The sequence below is a fragment of the Arthrobotrys flagrans genome (genome assembly GCF_004000055.1).
Source record: "Arthrobotrys flagrans strain CBS H-5679 chromosome Unknown unitig_1, whole genome shotgun sequence".
NCBI classification, from domain to species: Eukaryota; Fungi; Ascomycota; class Orbiliomycetes; order Orbiliales; family Orbiliaceae; genus Arthrobotrys; species Arthrobotrys flagrans.
In genome coordinates this window covers 523,619-541,158 of record NW_027137556.1, presented here as the reverse complement: position 1 = coordinate 541,158, position 17,540 = coordinate 523,619, and the positions used below count along the sequence as shown (strand labels likewise).

General features: G+C 46.0%; 5 protein-coding genes across 5 annotated transcripts; 3 read left to right on the top strand and 2 right to left on the bottom strand.

The window, feature by feature from the left end:
• Positions 1-372: 372 nt before the first annotated feature.
• On the top strand, positions 373-1,371 carry DFL_008120 (uncharacterized protein; the record flags this gene model as incomplete). Its single annotated transcript, XM_067637808.1, has 4 exons — positions 373-583; positions 666-737; positions 796-983; positions 1,048-1,371. The coding sequence occupies 4 exons, from the start codon at positions 373-375 to the stop codon at positions 1,369-1,371; spliced, it is 795 nt and encodes a 264-aa protein (XP_067485759.1).
• Positions 1,372-2,228: 857 nt separating this feature from the next.
• Positions 2,229-5,056, bottom strand: DFL_008119 (uncharacterized protein; the record flags this gene model as incomplete). The annotated part of the gene is made up of 6 exons (XM_067637806.1): positions 2,229-2,447; positions 2,539-3,014; positions 3,086-3,289; positions 3,361-4,117; positions 4,185-4,352; positions 4,412-5,056. 6 exons carry the CDS (start codon positions 5,054-5,056, stop codon positions 2,229-2,231), a joined length of 2,469 nt encoding a protein of 822 aa, XP_067485758.1.
• A 2,154-nt stretch (positions 5,057-7,210) lies between these two features.
• Positions 7,211-10,328, bottom strand: DFL_008118 (uncharacterized protein; the record flags this gene model as incomplete). Its single annotated transcript, XM_067637805.1, has 9 exons — positions 7,211-7,234; positions 7,300-7,409; positions 7,481-7,970; positions 8,043-8,323; positions 8,386-8,549; positions 8,615-9,756; positions 9,823-10,008; positions 10,142-10,216; positions 10,284-10,328. The coding sequence occupies 9 exons, from the start codon at positions 10,326-10,328 to the stop codon at positions 7,211-7,213; spliced, it is 2,517 nt and encodes an 838-aa protein (XP_067485757.1).
• A 1,339-nt stretch (positions 10,329-11,667) lies between these two features.
• DFL_008117 (uncharacterized protein) lies at positions 11,668-13,424 on the top strand (the record flags this gene model as incomplete). Its single annotated transcript, XM_067637804.1, has 3 exons — positions 11,668-12,066; positions 12,144-12,830; positions 12,885-13,424. 3 exons carry the CDS (start codon positions 11,668-11,670, stop codon positions 13,422-13,424), a joined length of 1,626 nt encoding a protein of 541 aa, XP_067485756.1.
• Positions 13,425-14,695: 1,271 nt separating this feature from the next.
• On the top strand, positions 14,696-16,763 carry DFL_008116 (uncharacterized protein; the record flags this gene model as incomplete). The annotated part of the gene is made up of 5 exons (XM_067637803.1): positions 14,696-14,854; positions 15,170-15,319; positions 15,526-15,642; positions 15,701-15,939; positions 15,995-16,763. 5 exons carry the CDS (start codon positions 14,696-14,698, stop codon positions 16,761-16,763), a joined length of 1,434 nt encoding a protein of 477 aa, XP_067485755.1.
• Between the last annotated feature and the right edge of the window lie 777 nt (positions 16,764-17,540).

Genomic DNA, 17,540 nt, shown 5'->3' with positions numbered 1-17,540 from the left:
TGGTCTGTCAGGCTGGTCACCTCGTCATAATATATCGAACTGTGGCCATGTGCGAAGGAAGCGGCAGGGGATGCCCTCGAAAGCACTGGGCTACATGCCGGACCGGGACAATCCAACGCTATCTCCTTGTAGGTAAAGAGAATGCTCAAATTGGTTGTTGTATGTTGTCGAGGGCCTCTCCGTGAGCAATATATTAACCAGCGGTTTCTCCTCATCTACAGTACCTCTTGTATCTTTTTCTTCCTCACCTCACCCTCTCCATCTCCTCTTATATTGATCCGTTCCTAATACGGCCTCTTGCCCCTTCCACCTGCATTATAAAATATATAGATCCTAAAAGGATTCGATTAATTAATTAATATATATTTCAAGATGCTTCGCAACGCCTTGTATCTCGCAGCGGCTTTTTCCGCTATTGCAGCTCCAGCTGCCGCTCAGGCACACGGTGAAGGAGAGCAGGGCTCTTCTATGGGACCAGTTGCTTTCCTCTGGCCCGCAGATCGTCCATGGTCCGCCTCTGAAGACAACAAGGCTCCTTGCGGTTCCGCCAGCGGTCCAACTGCCCGAGCCGACTTCCCACTTGGTAAGATAGGTTCCTTGAAGACTTCGATGGAAGCGTAACAAAGTTTCATGAAGACATGCAACTAACTTATCTGGATATTCAGTCGGTGGAGCCGTTGCTCTTTCCATCGCCGACGATGCGTGGAACGTAGTTTTCCGTATTGCCTACGGAAACAGTAAGTTACACATCCTACATATAACGTCGATCGCAAAGATCCTAAAAAGAGTGAATAGACCCAACCACCCAGAGTGCATTCAATACTTTCGTCCCTGCAAGAGTTGATGCGATCGAGCCTGGTCACCAGTGCTATAAGGCACCAACTATCGCTAATGTTGCTGAGGGAACCAATGCCACCATCCAGATGGAATACTGGTCCAACGACTCTGGCAAGGACGAGTCCTTCTTTGCTTGCGCCGATATCGTAAGTGACTCTGGATTCCAGTTTCCTTTGTCAACTGGCCGCAGTTAAAATTAACATGAAATAGACTCTCGTTGGTGCTACCGCATTCACCGAAACCATCCCATGCTTCAACGTTACCGCCTCTGAGTTCGAAGCCCCACAGTCAACTGAGACCGTCATCCAGGTCACTCCAGAGCAGAGCACTTCCTCTGACAATGGTCTTTCCACCGGCGCAAAGGCTGGTATTGCCGTTGGCTCCATCCTTGGTGCCTCCGCCATTATCGGTGTCGCTGTCTTCTTCGCCTTCCGCAAGCGCTCTAAGCCAGCTGACAGCGAGTCCACTCCATACATGAGCCAGACCAAGGGTGCTCAGTCCGTTGAGTCCGTCCCAGCTGCTGCTCGTCAGTAAATGGTTTCAAATATCTCCACTTTTCTTTCCTATATCTCATCTTGATATACCCAAATACCTCAGAGAGTAAATAATCTCTTGTTCATTTGTCATTGTCATTTAATGATTTTATGACGATTACCAGCTACTTACGCTCCTTACGACTGAATGCATTTTGGCTTAACCGTATTGGATTTGCATGTACCTAGCATTCGAGTTTGTACTTAGTTCAGAACTATCTACAATCTCAAAGATCTCAAACAAATTGAGAATTAAAAAAAAAAACAAGCTATCTCCATCTAGGCTAGAAAGATTTCCTGCCTTATTCATAGTAGAATTTGTAATCAGAATATCGCTAGATGTGATAGGCCCAAATGCCTTGCCATCGTTTATGCGTCTATGGGTCTATGGTAGATTTCTGCCCAAATAAGGTCAATTCTACGAGAAACAGTCCGGCTGACCAGGCTATGTAAAAGACCTTTGAATTACCCGCATGCGTCTACGTACCTGTAGTTGCTTATCTACCGTAGTTAAGTTGTCGAAGGTGTTTTTTAACGAGCTGAGGCCGCAAAATTGTAAAGCCTCGGAAGTGTAGATTCAGCTCTAAGTCGGCCAAAAGCCCTCGTAGCACACCTTGGATATTACGATATCTAGGAACTAAGGCGTCGACATCGATGTCGAGTAAATGATATTTTCAAATTAATTAACATTCATGAAGTCTGGATATCACATTACTAGTGAGAACAATCTATGTACAATTCTAAATAATCATCATGGGAAATCGTGGAAAACTTCATGTGTTAGGGATGTAAATTGGGTAGGGAGCTTTTCCATGAGAGATATAAGTCTCCCACGAATCCTGAGCGAAATCAGCTTGGTTACTGAACATCCTGCATACTCAGACCGGATGGCACAGATTCCTTCTGTCTAAATATGGAGAGAAAATTTGCGCCTTGGAACTTTGGCCTTTTTAGGGCCCACTCAGTCCAAGGGCTCTTGTAGGTCTTATTATTGAAGCTTCCACCGAAAAACCAGAACACCAACCTCCTGCTGGTGCTCGGCTGATGCGCCTGATTACCAACCATGACTGGGTCGAGCTGCATAGTGAAGTATATTATGTTAGCTTGACATAATTTTTTCTTGTAATCCTGGGTTCAACACCTCCGCAGCTTTGGGGGTTTCACTTACCGTATAGTAAACCATTTTCCGTTCGCCAAACTGCTTTATCTGTTCGTCTTGATACCCCACTTTGGAGGTCGAACCCTCAAAATGTCTGGAGGTTCTTTGGAATCTTTCCCATCTTTCGTTATATATGTCTTCTTCAACGAGACGAATACTCCAGCTGACTCCAACCAGCCTCAGAATGCTCCACTTTTTCCATCTGTTGGATGACTCCATGTAATCCTCAACTGGGAAAAGAATGAAGTAATACAATATACTGCTTATAACCGCTAAGAAACAGCTTGCGGCAAAGACCCAGCCGGGAACGGAGGAGTCTGGGACGGCGGACTTAATAGGAAGACAGATCATGGTAAGGTTCATTAGAATAGAAACAGCTGTTATTGGCCAGGAAATTCGTTTGAATTTCAACCAAGACCATTGGTAAGTTTCTTGACCATCTACTAGTGGCGCTGTAAAGAAGCAAAACGCAACCGTGACCGCAACTGATAGAGAATGTGGGTTAGCTATAGTCCGAGCCGGAGCATCTAGTCACGCTATTATGAATTCTACTTACGAGCAACAGCCGCATGTGAATAGGCTTGCAGAGATCCTGGAAGCTGAATTCCCTTCGAATTCGGAATTCTGACTGCAATGAGAATGAGGATGCAGGTACAGACCCAGTGGAGAAGAAGTCCTCCAGACGGGGTGTTAAACCTTGATTCCCGCGCCCATAGTCGAGACCAGGGGAAAACATACGCCTGGCCAATCATCTGCTTGACTTTGAGGTTATCAGAACTTGTACCGTTACAATGACATTTGTACTGGTACCTCTGGAGACATTTCACTTACCTCGACCGCATGTATAGGTCACAACTAGGACGTTTCCGAGAATAGATAGGGTCAGGAGCACAGTCCATGTTCTTACTGCGCCAGGGGTACTGCCCCAATATCGAGCTGCATAGCCGTTACTGGCGAGGACCTCTATTGGGACCTTACCACTTCTTAGGATAGCTGCAATTCCGTCTGGAGTACCCCCTACAACGAAATCGAAAGCTGTGAGGAAAGCAACATTGACAAAGAGATATAGAAATCCAACAAGCAACACGGCAATGTAGTATCCATTCCTCAGAGCTCTTGTTTTCGCAACGTCGACTTCGCCGGCCACGAATGAAGCATTTTCCCAACCTTGGAAGGCAAATAGGACGATGAATGTAGCGTATGTGAAAGATTTCCATTCAATTGGATTCGGTTGAGAACTCCAATCCCCACCTCCTTTAAACGACTCTGAAAACCAAGCGCCGCGCCCAAGAAGGATGAGGAGCATAACGACCTTGAAAACGGCGAATCCGACATTTGTTACTCTTCCAGCTGCCGTAGAAAAGTAGTGGAGAAGGCAGACGGCGGACGATATGACAATTGCAATGAAAGCTATAAGCCGAGTATCTTGACCCTCGTAGACATTGTCCGTGTTTAGCGACTTGTCTGCACAGGCAATAATTTGACGAGCTGCTTGAGCACAGTTTGTTGCTGTGTTCCAGAATAGAATAAACTGTCCGGCAAAAATTGTCACAAATAGAAGTTTTGGCTTTTTGAATATCTCGTCAAGCTACGAGAAGGGAAGGCATTGATTAGTGTGAAGATTGGTAAGGCGAGTCCTGTAAGATTAAACTTACATAAACTAACTCCCCACCAGTTACTCTAAACTTGTAGCCAAATTCTACGAATATGACTACAGAAACTAGGGTATAGAGAAACCCTAGCCCCCAGAGGAGCAACGCATAGTCCTTCCGCCCAGTGTATAGAAGGACCTGGGCGGGCCCGGTTACAATCCCACTTCCAATCTATGCCCACGGCATTAGTTAGAAAAACCGGGATGCGAATAATTTCAGTTTCCACATACCATCTTGTTTATAATAAGTGAAGCAACTTCTATTGTCCCTAGCTTCCTTGCTGGACGGCCTCCAACAATCAGCGCATCCATGTCAGGTTTTTGCAATGACCCTTGCGAGGTTGAACCAGCACTTCCTGGCCGAATACCAGGGGTTCGCTCCTGTCTTTTCAGCATCGGAGGCTTCTCTCGGGTTCCTCGTTCTGCTGGATCCGCTGTACGGCGTATGGGCTGAGACTCGGCAGGACTCGATCCTGAGTTGGGTTCCCCAGAAACCACAGAAGCCCGCCGATTTTCTATCTGGCTATGATTTGATATCGAATATCTAGCCTCATTGAGACTTTGCGGCGCCTGGGATATCTGGGATACAGGCGTAATCTGTGGTGCCTCGACTATAGGCGGAATTAGGTTGGCCAAAGATCTGGCTGTTGCTGGCTCTGCAGCCTGTGTTTCCGTATATGATACGGGGCTTGGAGCTATCGGAGGGAGTTCATTGGATACGAAGTTTGAAGAATGTACTGAGGATCTTCGAGGTCTTTCGGGGCCGGACGACGTAGCCGATCTCACTGATGCCCCACGGCGAGGGCGTAGTCTAGGACGACCTAATCCATTTTCATCTTCAGAGAAGCCCGAAATATCTCCAAATGCCTGCGCCATGGTGCCCAAAATGATCCCGAGCTCTGACTCGATTGATCGATCGATCCGACTAGGTATATTAGTTTCTGTCAATATTGTGAATACGGCCTTAAAATAATGCTATGATTCTAGCTGGTGCTTCCAATCGAAGCCCAGGCTTCTCACAAGAAAGGAAATATATCAATCAATAAATGGACTACACTGCAATAGGGCCTTCGAAACTTCTCCACGGTATCGTTATGAGCACGCGGGCCGATAGGATTGATGCGCGAAGCTAGCTCCGAGTATGCGGTTTGTGAAGGGTTTAAACTACAAGGAACAATTATTTTCATTCCATACGCCAAAGGACTCAAAAGCAGACAGCTGAACCCTTTATACTAGGCTGCAGGTGTACTCAATTATTCTCAGCCGAGCACTTTGATAGAGACATTGGGCGCGGGCGCGCATGCGGATTCCGGTTCACGGTATTAATAAGCCATATATACGTGTGCCTGGTCCACTTTTCGCTGAACAGACCTCTCGCCTTGAAATTGAACCTTCAACCCGAAAATTTTGAGCCTCATTTTTTATGCAGCCAAAAGCTTGTGCTAAAGAAGGCTCCAAGATTTCGCGAATTGAGGGATCAAGCTCCACCATATCTAACTGCAGCTGCAGGTCTAGGCTTGGAAGCCTAAAAACGCAAACGCCACCACATTTTGATGCTATGTACAAGATGCCCAAGGTCATGAGGTCCACCTCTTTCTTCAAGTATGATATCAGCCTATAGAATCCCTTTCTAGGCTTCAAAACTCAAGCTAGCTAAAAGACGGAATTTGCCAAAGGTTGTTGTGTAGTTGTAGCTGCATGGTGCAGCCTCACGAAAGTGGGGAAACTTAGGCGAGAAATGTCAGTAGCCTGGCTTGAAACCCCACGTTTTCTTGCGTTCAACGATCACCGGCTTAATACTTAAAGGTTTGGGAGTCGTGCTCAGAGATCCACCGAGTGCTGCCTGGTGATAGCGCCGTCGAGGCTTTTATCTTTCTCTAACTTTTGGTCGTGCGACAGCGGGCAGGGGCTGGTTCATAACGACATTCAAGAAACATGCTGCTCTACGCTAGCACTTGCGACCAAGGCCCTTGGCCTGCAACCTGGGCACGATCAAAGAATCTTGAAGTCAAAAAGGCTTGGACCCACATTACAGTTGACACATATCCGTTGAAGTATGCCTACGGTTTACGATTAAGTTTTAACCAGATTGTCATAGCTTAGGCTGTGTAATTGTTCTTGGTTTGGATAACTTTAAGGTAGATCGAGGTATCGATTAATCTCTCTAGGCAGCGAGTAACTAAATTTATACTCTAACTACAGTCCTTGCTAACAGAAAAAAGGGAATCAATAAACTCGGAAGTATTTGCCGGGGACATGTATGTTCGGAATTTCTAAACTAGCCTGGAATGCATAGCGAGTTTCTCTTCTGCACAAGAAGAGTTTCATGCGTAGAACGGCTGACCTAAAGGATCAATGAAGTATCGCGAACACAGATGTCAAAGGTGCCAGAGAATATGCTATAATGTTGTTCTTGTAAAATTAAAATCCTTCATAACAAATTGGGTGGCTTGATTAGGAAGTTCTCCTACTGTTAAAATTTATAAGTATCTGCTTGAAGAGACCTCTGGATCTGAGTTTTGACGCTGACCGCAATTTCAGCCCTGAGCCGCTCGATCCTGCAGTTGATATAATGTGGCGTCGATACCACACGCCCAACGCGCGGCCAACATACGGATATTAGGATTGCATGCTGCATGCAGCAAATCAGGACGGCGAAAACAGGAGGAACAGCCGGGAAAACTCGGGGTGCGATGCTGATATTAATGCGACTACTATACAGATGCGGCTCGGCAAAGAATTACTCATCGGTCGTCTATCTATATTAAATTAATGTACTATCAGAGGGAGGTAGGCTATGACGAAATTGAGGTCTTCTCAGGGTAAAAGAGATTTACAAACAATTATAATGTTAAAATATACATAAAAGAGAAGCTAAAGCGTTATACAAAATGGATTGTAGGAATAAACGATATCGATTCTTGCTAATTCGCTATCATGATCAAATGGTATCAAATAACTCCTGCGGTTGGGTAACGGGAACAAGTAAAATTGCAAAGATTAGTAGCTGGGAAATGGGGAAAGCTGATTTCATGGGACGGCGCTGTGGAGAGCCTGATTTAATATTAATGTGATCAGATTCGTTCAAAACCACGAATTGATTCATCTCATATCGGTACCTCCAGTGTTGGATTTCGGTTGTTACCGAAGAATGCATTAAAAAATCCGGTTTCATACAAATGTTTCCAAGGGAATGCTCTAGAGAAAGCACTGATAAAATCGAGACAGTCTGTTCACAAATTTATTATATTAGAATGGTCGTGAAATGAAGCTACTATGTAATGAAAGGAGACGTCTTACGCTTTTCACTCTTGAATCTTAGACTGACGCAAGTTTGATTGAAAACAGTTTTCTTGTTTACATCGTCTCTAGAGCGTAGTACGGCTTCCTTAAGTTCAAGTGGCATCCCAGGGACGCCCGAGATTGGATCTAATAGATCTAACCGTGGCCCTAGAAAATCTGATTTGAATCTCAACACTGCAAACTTGTCGTGCGGTGGGTTTACAATAAAGCTTATTGAATTCGGATCACTCCAATTCCCGGGACAGCCGCCACACAGTCGTGTTTTGTGCTGGAGGGCAGGGATTACCAGAATGTCTCTGTGAGAAGGGCGGAATATAACCACTGAAGAATCATGGCTCTTTCCAGGCGCAGGTGACGCTTGTGTGATAATCGACCCTTCTCGAGGGGTGTGCGGTGGAGTCAATGTTGAAACTTGACCACTATTGGCTCGATTGAGCATCGGTAGACCAATACCCTTTTGACCACCATTATATAGCTGGGGTGGTTTCTAGTTATCCGACGAAAAGTGAGTTAAACTTCATATTTATTTAGAGCTATAGAGGCATTAAAGTTAACTTACCAATAAACCATGTGTGGTCCAAATCTCAACTCGTGCGCCGTCAATCTCAGATTTCCACTTCGAGTCTTCCTTGTCTGTGAAACAGAAGCGGATGTTCTGGTCTGAATTTGATTTGATTCTGTACCCCAGAATCGCCTCTTGAAATTGACGTAAGTCTGAAAAGTCTTCAAAGCCGATGAGCCTATCCACAAAGGTGTTTCGGAAGGCACAAGAATTGGCGAAATCTTCATTTAGGTCTTCATAGTGATATAAGGGGATGAACTGTTCCGTACTATAGATGGCTATTAATGTTGAGCGATGTTAGCTCAGATTCAGAAAATATTAAATAAGAGAGTGCACTTACAGCCTTCGGACTCTGCGACAAGTCGGTTCTGCTCTTTGAATGTTATAACTACTCGGAAGCGTGACTTGGTATGCTCGCTTTGGAATACTTTCAGGGCCTGTACTTCAACCCAAGGTCGAAGTTTGAGTCTATCTCCTCGGGAATCAATGCTTGAATGGTCATGGCTTTAGGTTTTAATTAGCACCAAAGCTAGCAGATATAGGCAAATTTGGCCGGCTTTGATACTTACTAGTAGTCCTGAACGAACATGATATATTTCGCCTGAAGTTCGCTGTCGTAAATGAGATTTTCCTTCCCTCTTGCTTTGATCCATTGTGCTACTGAGAATGGGACTTCTTCTGTTGGTATACCAGTAGATCCTCGGAATATCGACTCCAGTCTTTCTTTTTCTCTTTGATTTGCAGCCCTCAGTCTCTGCTCGGCATCCTTCGAGTTTGATCGTGAATAAATCCCAAACATTTCCTCCAGCAAGTCTAAAATAGTACTGAGATATGGGTCATTTGTACTCGCTACGATTTTCATATACTTAAACCAGTCTTCAACACTAGGTTTCAGACGAGGTTCGTTATTTGCGGCACTTGATCTGCAATGCCATGCCGGAGAACTATCCCGCGTTGAATCTGCCATACGCATTTCCTTGAACCGGGTAACAGCAGCTGCGCCTTTCTCGCCGTCGTAGCCGAGAATGTAAGTAATGACTTCAGTCATCACACAAGCAAGCGACCAGACATCGTACGTGCGGCGCATTCTAGGAATATCGTACGGGGCGTCTCCAATGGGTAGGATTCCCGGGGCAGGCTGGATACCTGGGGGTTGATAGGCCGGGGTGCCTAAAGGGTCGTACAACATCTCACTTTCTTCGCCTCTAGTCGAAGTGGCAGTGCCGTCTGTCCCTCGTCGCTTGAAAACTGATAGACCAAAATCTGTTATAAGAAATTTTCCATCGGAGTCTACAAGGATGTTACTAGGCTTGAAGTCGAAGTGATATCCTAGCCATCCACCTGGCGCTGGTTGTAGTCCTTGTTTCCTTAGTAAATTTGGGTCGGGGTTGTGAATCGCTACAAGGCCTGAAGTTACGTCTACCATCTGCTGCCACATCGGACTATTGTATAAGGACGTCGTTTGGTGGTTTTTGAGATCTGGCGGGGTGTTAGGCTTGCCAGAGAGAACGTCATGCAGGCTGGCCTCCATAAAAGGAAATACGTAGGTGAATTCCTTTTTATCACCGGGCTTCTTCCTCGTATACCAGCAGAACATTTCGATAATATTAGGGTTGTTTAGGCTGTTAACGAAAGCTAAGTTATCGCGTTCGTATCGGAAATCCGTTTCTGCGATTTCTGCACGTAATATTTTTCGGGCGAACTTCGGGACCTAGTTTCTAGTGGATTAGCAGACTATCACTTACTAGGATCTACCTCACGATAAGCCCAGCCTTACTTTGATTCCATTTCTTGTGATATTGTTATAGCAAGGATATATCTCAAACCTATGGATGATTCCGTAGGTGCTTGAACTATGTTCTTCGTCGACACTGAAAGGTAGAATGTCTTCTTCGTCAAATTCCAGTCGCCTTCCCTTGCCGAATTGATCAAACGTCTTCAAATCGAATCTTCGTCTTAACATCTGGAACCGGTCCCAGAAATGTTCCACACTTAACGTCCGAGGTAAAAGTTCTTCCAAATGTCCCCTCCGCATCACCATCTCGTTCGTAATATTATCGAGGTTATTGTCTGAAAACCTCTCCGGATTCAAGTACCTTATGAGATACGACTGCCCCATACACACAAGTATCGCTAGTAGGATGAACCGCGGCCGCTCCGGATCGATAATGCTATTGATAATAAGACTCTCTTCTAACTTATTTCCTGCGGTCGTCTCGGGTCCTCGGAATAACCTACACCCTTTACAAGTCGTGCAGCAAACGATATCTCTAAGCACCCCATCTTGCATAAAGACCGTTTGGACATCTGATTTTGGATAAAACAGTCTTTCGATGTTTTTACCTCGCTCCCGCGGCGTCGGAAATTTTGGTTGCTCGAATGTAACGATTTGGAGAAAATATTTGTAGCTTTGGCACTGGCTCGTCTCCCAGCCGAGTGAAAGGCCGTTATCTATCATAACCGCCGTCGCCATTTTGGCGGTTTGGCTCGCGTGCGCAAATTGCTCTGCCCTCGAGGTTTGTCGGCTTGGGCACTAACATGCGAAGGGGTTTGATTTTGGAGATGTTAACTCGGGGAGGAGGGGTGCTGTGGATTTCTGTTCTCCGTAACTTGCAAACGGGTCTCCAGGTGTGCACGAGCTTCCAGAGGAATGTAGGTATTCAGTTTCGTTATAGGATACGTATGCCGCTGAAGATAAGAAGCTGGAGCCGACGGATCGCCCCTAGTAACTTGCGCCCTTGCAAACTAGGCCACAGGCGACAAAAAGCTGGTTAACTTGTCTCTGAAGATCACAAAAGAAGAACAAGCGGGTCCTTGCATTTACTTTTACGTAGTCGAATTGTAGGAATCATCGAGAAATAGGAAAACGTCGAAACAAAACAGGCGGGAAGGTACACCCTGGGTCTTAGCTGCAGGTGAATAGGCGACTATGGAGTGAGTTAGTGCTAGCCAGCCCCGCAGTTCAAGAACTGCTTTGAATTCGGGATCTTGAGTATGAGCCTTCGTTCGGCATCGAAATCACCAGCCTTGCATCGCTTCATTTACCCTGCCTCCATTTCTGGAATTCATGCATGTGTGCAGTCGTTGGATGCATCGTTTGATCCCGGGGGAAAAAAGCTTCAAGTTCGCTTTGACAGAGGCTTCTGATATTATCACTCCGTTTCTCTCTCGGGCCCTAATATTATCTGAGTGAGTGAGACTTCTTGGACCTCCGCGAAATGACTAAACGCGAGGTCTGAAGCACGAATCGAAGCTTGGACATTTGTGCGCGTGCTCATATCGGAATTACGACTCGAGGCTGAAACCTCACCTGTCAAGACTTTTAAAATCGTGGACCAGCTGGTGCAGTTCTTTCAATACGTTACGAAATTGATATATGGAATTAATTGGGTCCAAAGATATATTCATCCTCGTTGTGGATATCTAGGTGGGGACGAAATATTTTGTGATATGGGGGATCTAGAAAGCGGGAGCGTTTGACGGCTCAGTCGAAGAAACTTAGAAGCCAGTGCAAATAGTTTCACTTGTTTTCTCGGATGTATTAACTGTCATTCCAGAACGGTCACAAAATGCATTTCCAACGTTAATCCCAACATCAACCAGCCTCGCTTTTGTTCGAACAATGTCCTCGCATGATGGACAAGGCGACCATGTTCCACTCCTTCAGGAAGACCCGCACGGCAGAGAGGGGGAAGCTGCTGCATACGACGGGCCTTTAGGCGCCGCCATCGCTGTATCCCCCACCCTTGATCCTTTTGCATCTGAAGCGTCCAATGTTTCTCGGACGCTGCCAGAGACTGCAATTTTTGGGAGGAATCTAGGCTGGTTCCATGTTTACAGCCTGGTCATCTCAAGAATCATCGGATCGGGTATCTTCGCGACGCCTGGGAGTATCTATCGTTCCGTCGGAAGTGTTGGTTTGTCACTAATACTCTGGGTTGTTGGAGCTGCAATTGCAGTATGTGCTCTCACGGTTAGCTTGGAGTACGGGTGTATGCTGCCTAGAAGTGGAGGCGATAAGGTATACATGATACGCCTTATGACGCACTACAACGGATGGATAAGAGTTCTCTGTGCTAACTAATGGTCACTTGACAGGTGTATCTGGAGTTCACCTATTCGAAGCCAAAATACTTGGCGAGCATTCTCTTCACCTTTTACACCATATTCTTATACTCAGTGGCAAGCAACTGTATTGTTTTTGGCGAATACTTGACATTCGCCCTAGGCCTCCCATCTACCAAGCTAGCGAACAGAGGGTTCGCATTGCTCCTACTAACGTGGACGGTTCTCATCCATGGCTGTTTCTTACGTACCGGCATCGCTATTCAAACTGGCTTGGGCTACCTCAAAATAATTTTGATGGGATTAATAACTCTAACGGCCCTGGTTGTCATTGCTCGAGGTAATGGCACCAATGATCACGGTTCGCTATTTGAAGGGAGTATTTGGGGATGGGGTAGCATGTCAACCGCTGTTCTCAAAATAACCTATGCCTACATGGGGTTTGCATCTGCAAATGATGTCATGAACGAAATCAAGAACCCAGTTCGGACTTTGAAGACCGCGACAAAAGCTGCACTTGCTACAGTGTGCCTAATGTACTTTTTCGTCAATATGGCGTACTTCTCTGTCGTTGACGGCGAGGACATCAGAAATAGCGGAGAGCTTATTGCCGGACTCTTCTTCGAAAGGGTTTTCGGTTATAACGTCGGTCGGCGAGTACTGTCTCTGGCAGTTGCAATTTCGACAGCTGGTAATGTGATGGTCGGGCTGTTCTCACAAGTAAGTTTAGCTCATTCTCGTCGAGGTTGCATTTCACCTAATTGCTCTGGATAGTCTCGTCTTAACCAGGAAGTCGCCCGACAAGGCGTTATACCCTTCAGCAAGTTCTTTGCTTCTTCGAAACCCTTTAGTGCGCCGCTAGCAGCTCTTTCCATAAATTTTATTCAGGCATTCTTCATCATAACTTTCACACCTCCAGCGGACATCTATGCCTTCATTCTAGATGTACAGTCGTATGCACAACAGTTTGTAGCTTTGGCGGTCGTCATTGGGTTGGTACTTCTACGTCGGAAGCAACCGGACTTAAAACGACCGTATAAAGCACCATCGGCCGCAGTAGTTGTTAGAATTGCGACCTGTGTGGCTCTTCTAGTTGCACCATTTATTCGGCCGGAGGGTGGGAAGGGAGATGTAAGGTTCTGGTATGGGACGTATGCGGTTGCCACAGTTTTAGTGTTCTTCGTGGCAGGGTCGTATTGGTATATTTGGACGGTCTATTTGCCTGCAAAAGGGACATATGAACTTGTGGAGCGATCGGAAATACTCGACGACGGGACGACTGTGACTATGCTGGTGAAAGAATTTCGAACTTAGATATCTTAGATAGAAAATGCCCAATTAAATCTCGGCGCATCAAGCGGTCGGGTTAAAGAGTGATTGACCCTGGAAATGCTGACTTCAGGCCTTGCTTCAGATCCGATTTTAACAGCTGCAGAAAACCCAAAGAGTTTGCGATATTAAGACCGACCCCTCTCAGCTTATCGTCGGCGCTTAATAGCCCATATGAAAGTCCCGGCGCGACCCAACAAATGCCGAATAACCAGCCCGTACTGGCCGATTGGAGTGAATGCCGGATTCGAAGCCAATTCGCGTTCGGATCCAAGAACTGGAACTGTCAGTAGATAGTTTGACGTGTGGCATATTTCCCCGCCGACCCTCGTGTTCGATTCGGCCTGAAAATCTCTTGCATATGCAAGCATTCGATCGCATTCGATTTCGGTTTTTAGACCTACGATCCATGCAGCAGTTCCTTGTCGTCTACGAGTCGAATGAGATATCGAGATGCATCTACGAGGCGAGTGTTCATATGACCACTGCATGGTCGATGCGGTTTGTAGCCAAACAGATGGTTGAAGAAGGAGAATCTTAATTTCAGGGCCATAGACTGTCTTTGAAAAAGCAAAACTTTCGCTCTAACGAATGTCACCGAAGGAGCCCAACCAAATCCGGCAAACAAGCCCCAAGAATGAGAAAGGAAAACAAGTGAAGTAACACGAGATCACAGGAGAACGCGTATAATGAGAAGGAGCAGATAATTATCCGCCAACATTTGCTCTTTGAGGTCGCTTTGAAAGAGGATGTCTTGTTATCAGTGAATGGTCGACCGCGATACAATACACCTTCCTTGCCCCTGAATTCCGCATAAGATCAACCTTTTCACTTCCACCTTTCCAGTTTGGCAGCGGGTATTGCGCAATAACAAAAAGGCACGGGGAAGCGGGAATAGCGACAGATTGGTGTCATAACCGAGCAAAGGGAGGCAATCTGAAGCAAGCAGGAAAAAAAAAAAAAAAAAAAAAAAACCTTGAACAGTTGGCAGCACAGGATACCAGCTCACCGCATTAATACGGGGCTCCTGAACACTACATACGGAGACAACGTGGGCTCGTTGAAGAGAGATTTTAGAGCACGGACTCTGCTCTAGCAACTTATTCTTTCCCCACTATCCTCTCTCGTGAGACCAACCACATCATTCTCTCGCTATTGCTCATACCCCAGACAGTCCGAGGTACCCTTCAAATATCAGTCAGACGGACAGAGGAAATTTCAAAGGAAGTGCAGATATATTCACGACAGGCGGCGCAATGGACGGAGCCGGAGAACAACCATCTCCTACAGCCGACTTTCTGACCCGTTCATTCAAGCGTCGAATATCAGACTGGCAAGCCGACGTTCAATCGCACAATCCGCCACAGACAATCCCGCCAGTGCCAAAGAAGAGAAAGGTACTGCAAAAATCAAAGGTAGCTTCCGCCTTCGAACGAAAACAAAAAAAATAGTTATCTAAAGTCCCAAGACTTTTTTTTTTTCTGTCTTGCCCAATGCGAGAAACGATACCCACTTCCCACCCCAACCAGTTGGGTTCGCACATCGAAAGACTTCACTTATCGTACTGTCTTTCGATATCAATCCAATGGTTTTGCCCCTCTTCCTGCAATGCAAACATGGCAAATGCAAAAAATCACACCAGAGTTTTTAAAGTCAAGAATAAATCCGTCGTTTCCGTTCTGACGTGTCCATCTTTCCTTGGGGGACTTTTCCTTTGGATTCAATTATAGAGCAGCAAAAGTGAGAGTCTACGAGCTACAGCCAAAGAACACCGCGCCGACCGCGACAACCGCACCCCAGGAGATACTAGTTCGAGGCATAGACTCCGTCGGAAAAGCAGTAGCAAGGATTTACGGCCTAGTCACCACCAACATGGCATGGTGGGACTTAGAGATCGGGAGGGGACGGCTTCAAGAATCAGTCTAGGACGACTTAACCTCGAGTCCAAGTCTCAAGCACAACTTACAGAAAAAACAATAACCCAAAGACCTACGACTCCAGTTGTCCATAGTCCGAATACGTTAATGAGAATGAAGAGGGAAAGTTTGGATCGTACAAGACCGAGTTTTCGGTTTTTGGGTTGTAGTGGGGGGCCGGGAAGTTTTCAAGGGCGACGAGAACGATCGGAGTGGGTGTTGGGGGCTTCTTAAAACGATTGAGCGGGTGGTGCTCTGCTCAAGGGTGTATTCCGACGAGCTTTAGGGTAGAGATATACCCCGCGCAGTGGGATGACGATTTAGGACTAATTGGAGACTTTCTAGGACGACATCGAAAGACTTGACCCTTTTACCTATCTTCCCGATCTCGTATATGGAGGCTTTGCGGACGACTGGACTGAACGAGATTTGGGATCCGAGTTGGATTTTGTCACACGGAGTGTGCAAAATTCAGAGAAATTGCATGTAGCATCAAGTACGGAGACCGAATGGGTGATGCACGCAAAGTTGCTATTAGAACATGCATTCAAATCGTACGAATCTACAGTATCTGTTCTGGTGGCGTAAGTTCATCACGACCCTTCACGAGAGCGCCGGCTTGCACTAACGCCTTATCAGGACTACAGTTGACCTTGAACCGGCTCTTCTACCAATTGACATGGGTCGATTGTCGGCGCCACCCCGCTTGCAAACATCCACCACAAGACCCCGCAAGAACTCCATATCCTCAGCCACCGAAAGTGATACAGGACAATATGACACTACTCCGGCTAAGGTCGACATTACTATAGGCCTCGACAAAACAGATCCTGTAGTCGCAGAGTTCCTCAAAGACCTCGAAGCCGTGTGTCGAACTCGTGCGCCGACAGCCTTCACTCATTCTATTCCTTTTCCTCTCATTCCGGTCAAAGTCAAAGATGAAACTGGCAGTTCTCTAGCTGCGGAATATGAGACCACGCTCTGCGCATCCGCCATGCTGGCCTCCTGGTCTTCTGCTAGTGCAACAACGGCGTCTGCTACCGCCAATACTGTAAATCTTAACAGTAGCATGATGCAGACAGATGATTTGGCGCCCACCGAAGTATTGGATGAAGACGCCACTGTGGAGATAAAACCTTCGCCGCTAGTTCTCACTCTATCCGTCATCGGCGCCAATTGGTATTATAACGTAGTGTATACGGATGATATTAGGGATTTTACTGGTACCAGACATGTGCTAGGCCCTTTCCTAATCGGACAATCAAGGAACTTCCTAGGGACGTTCCAGATACTTCGGTTCTTAAGAATGGCGTGTGAGTGGGGGGTTAAAGAGTGGGTCAAGGATATGTGTGAAAAGCTGGGTGAAAGTGAAGACGTTAATAGGGGTTTGGCGAAGCTGATGGAATAGGTTTCGCGATTTTTTATATTATTTGGACATACGCTTGCGAGTCTTTCGGTCGTTTCTGTTGCATTGCATTCTGATTGGTTTTTGCATGGGTAGACAAAGGGTTAGCTGGAGCTCTGATTGGATGATGTTACGACTTTTTTGAAACTTTTATTAGCATTCTATCTTTATATTCTTCGGACAATTGAGGTTCAATAAACTACCCTTCAAAACCGAAACCTGGGTCCTGAAGAACCTTTTTTGGACACATACATGCGCACTTGCACATTCTGGGACGATTTCCGGAATGGGCGGAACATTGCAGTCTCTGAGCTCTGGTAACACAAACAAGTCCAAAGCGTCTACAACACATTTACTGCTGTTGTAATTTGATGAGCTCTCCCAACTATGGCCGGGAAACGTTGTCTCTATAATAAACTTCAGATGATCCAAGACATTGGATGAGGGAAAAAGGTTCTTTATAGAAGGCAGACTGAGATCATTCCAATATAGTAGAGATAGCTTAGAGACACCCCCCAGAAAAAAAGTCAAACAAATACAATGATAATACGCCCTGGAAGAAAAAATCTGCGCTCCCGGCGCCCACGTTCTTTTCTAAGGCGGAATGACGGATATCAAAGGCACTGGCGAAATTAATATGCTCTGAGAAGAAGATGAATGGTTCTTCCGATCTCACAGGTTAAATTTAATTCTTTTATATCTGTCTTTATCGCCCGAGTATCATCTCCAATTACCGACTGCGAATTAGAAGGAGATAGATCTTGAGAAGTATGGCCGATC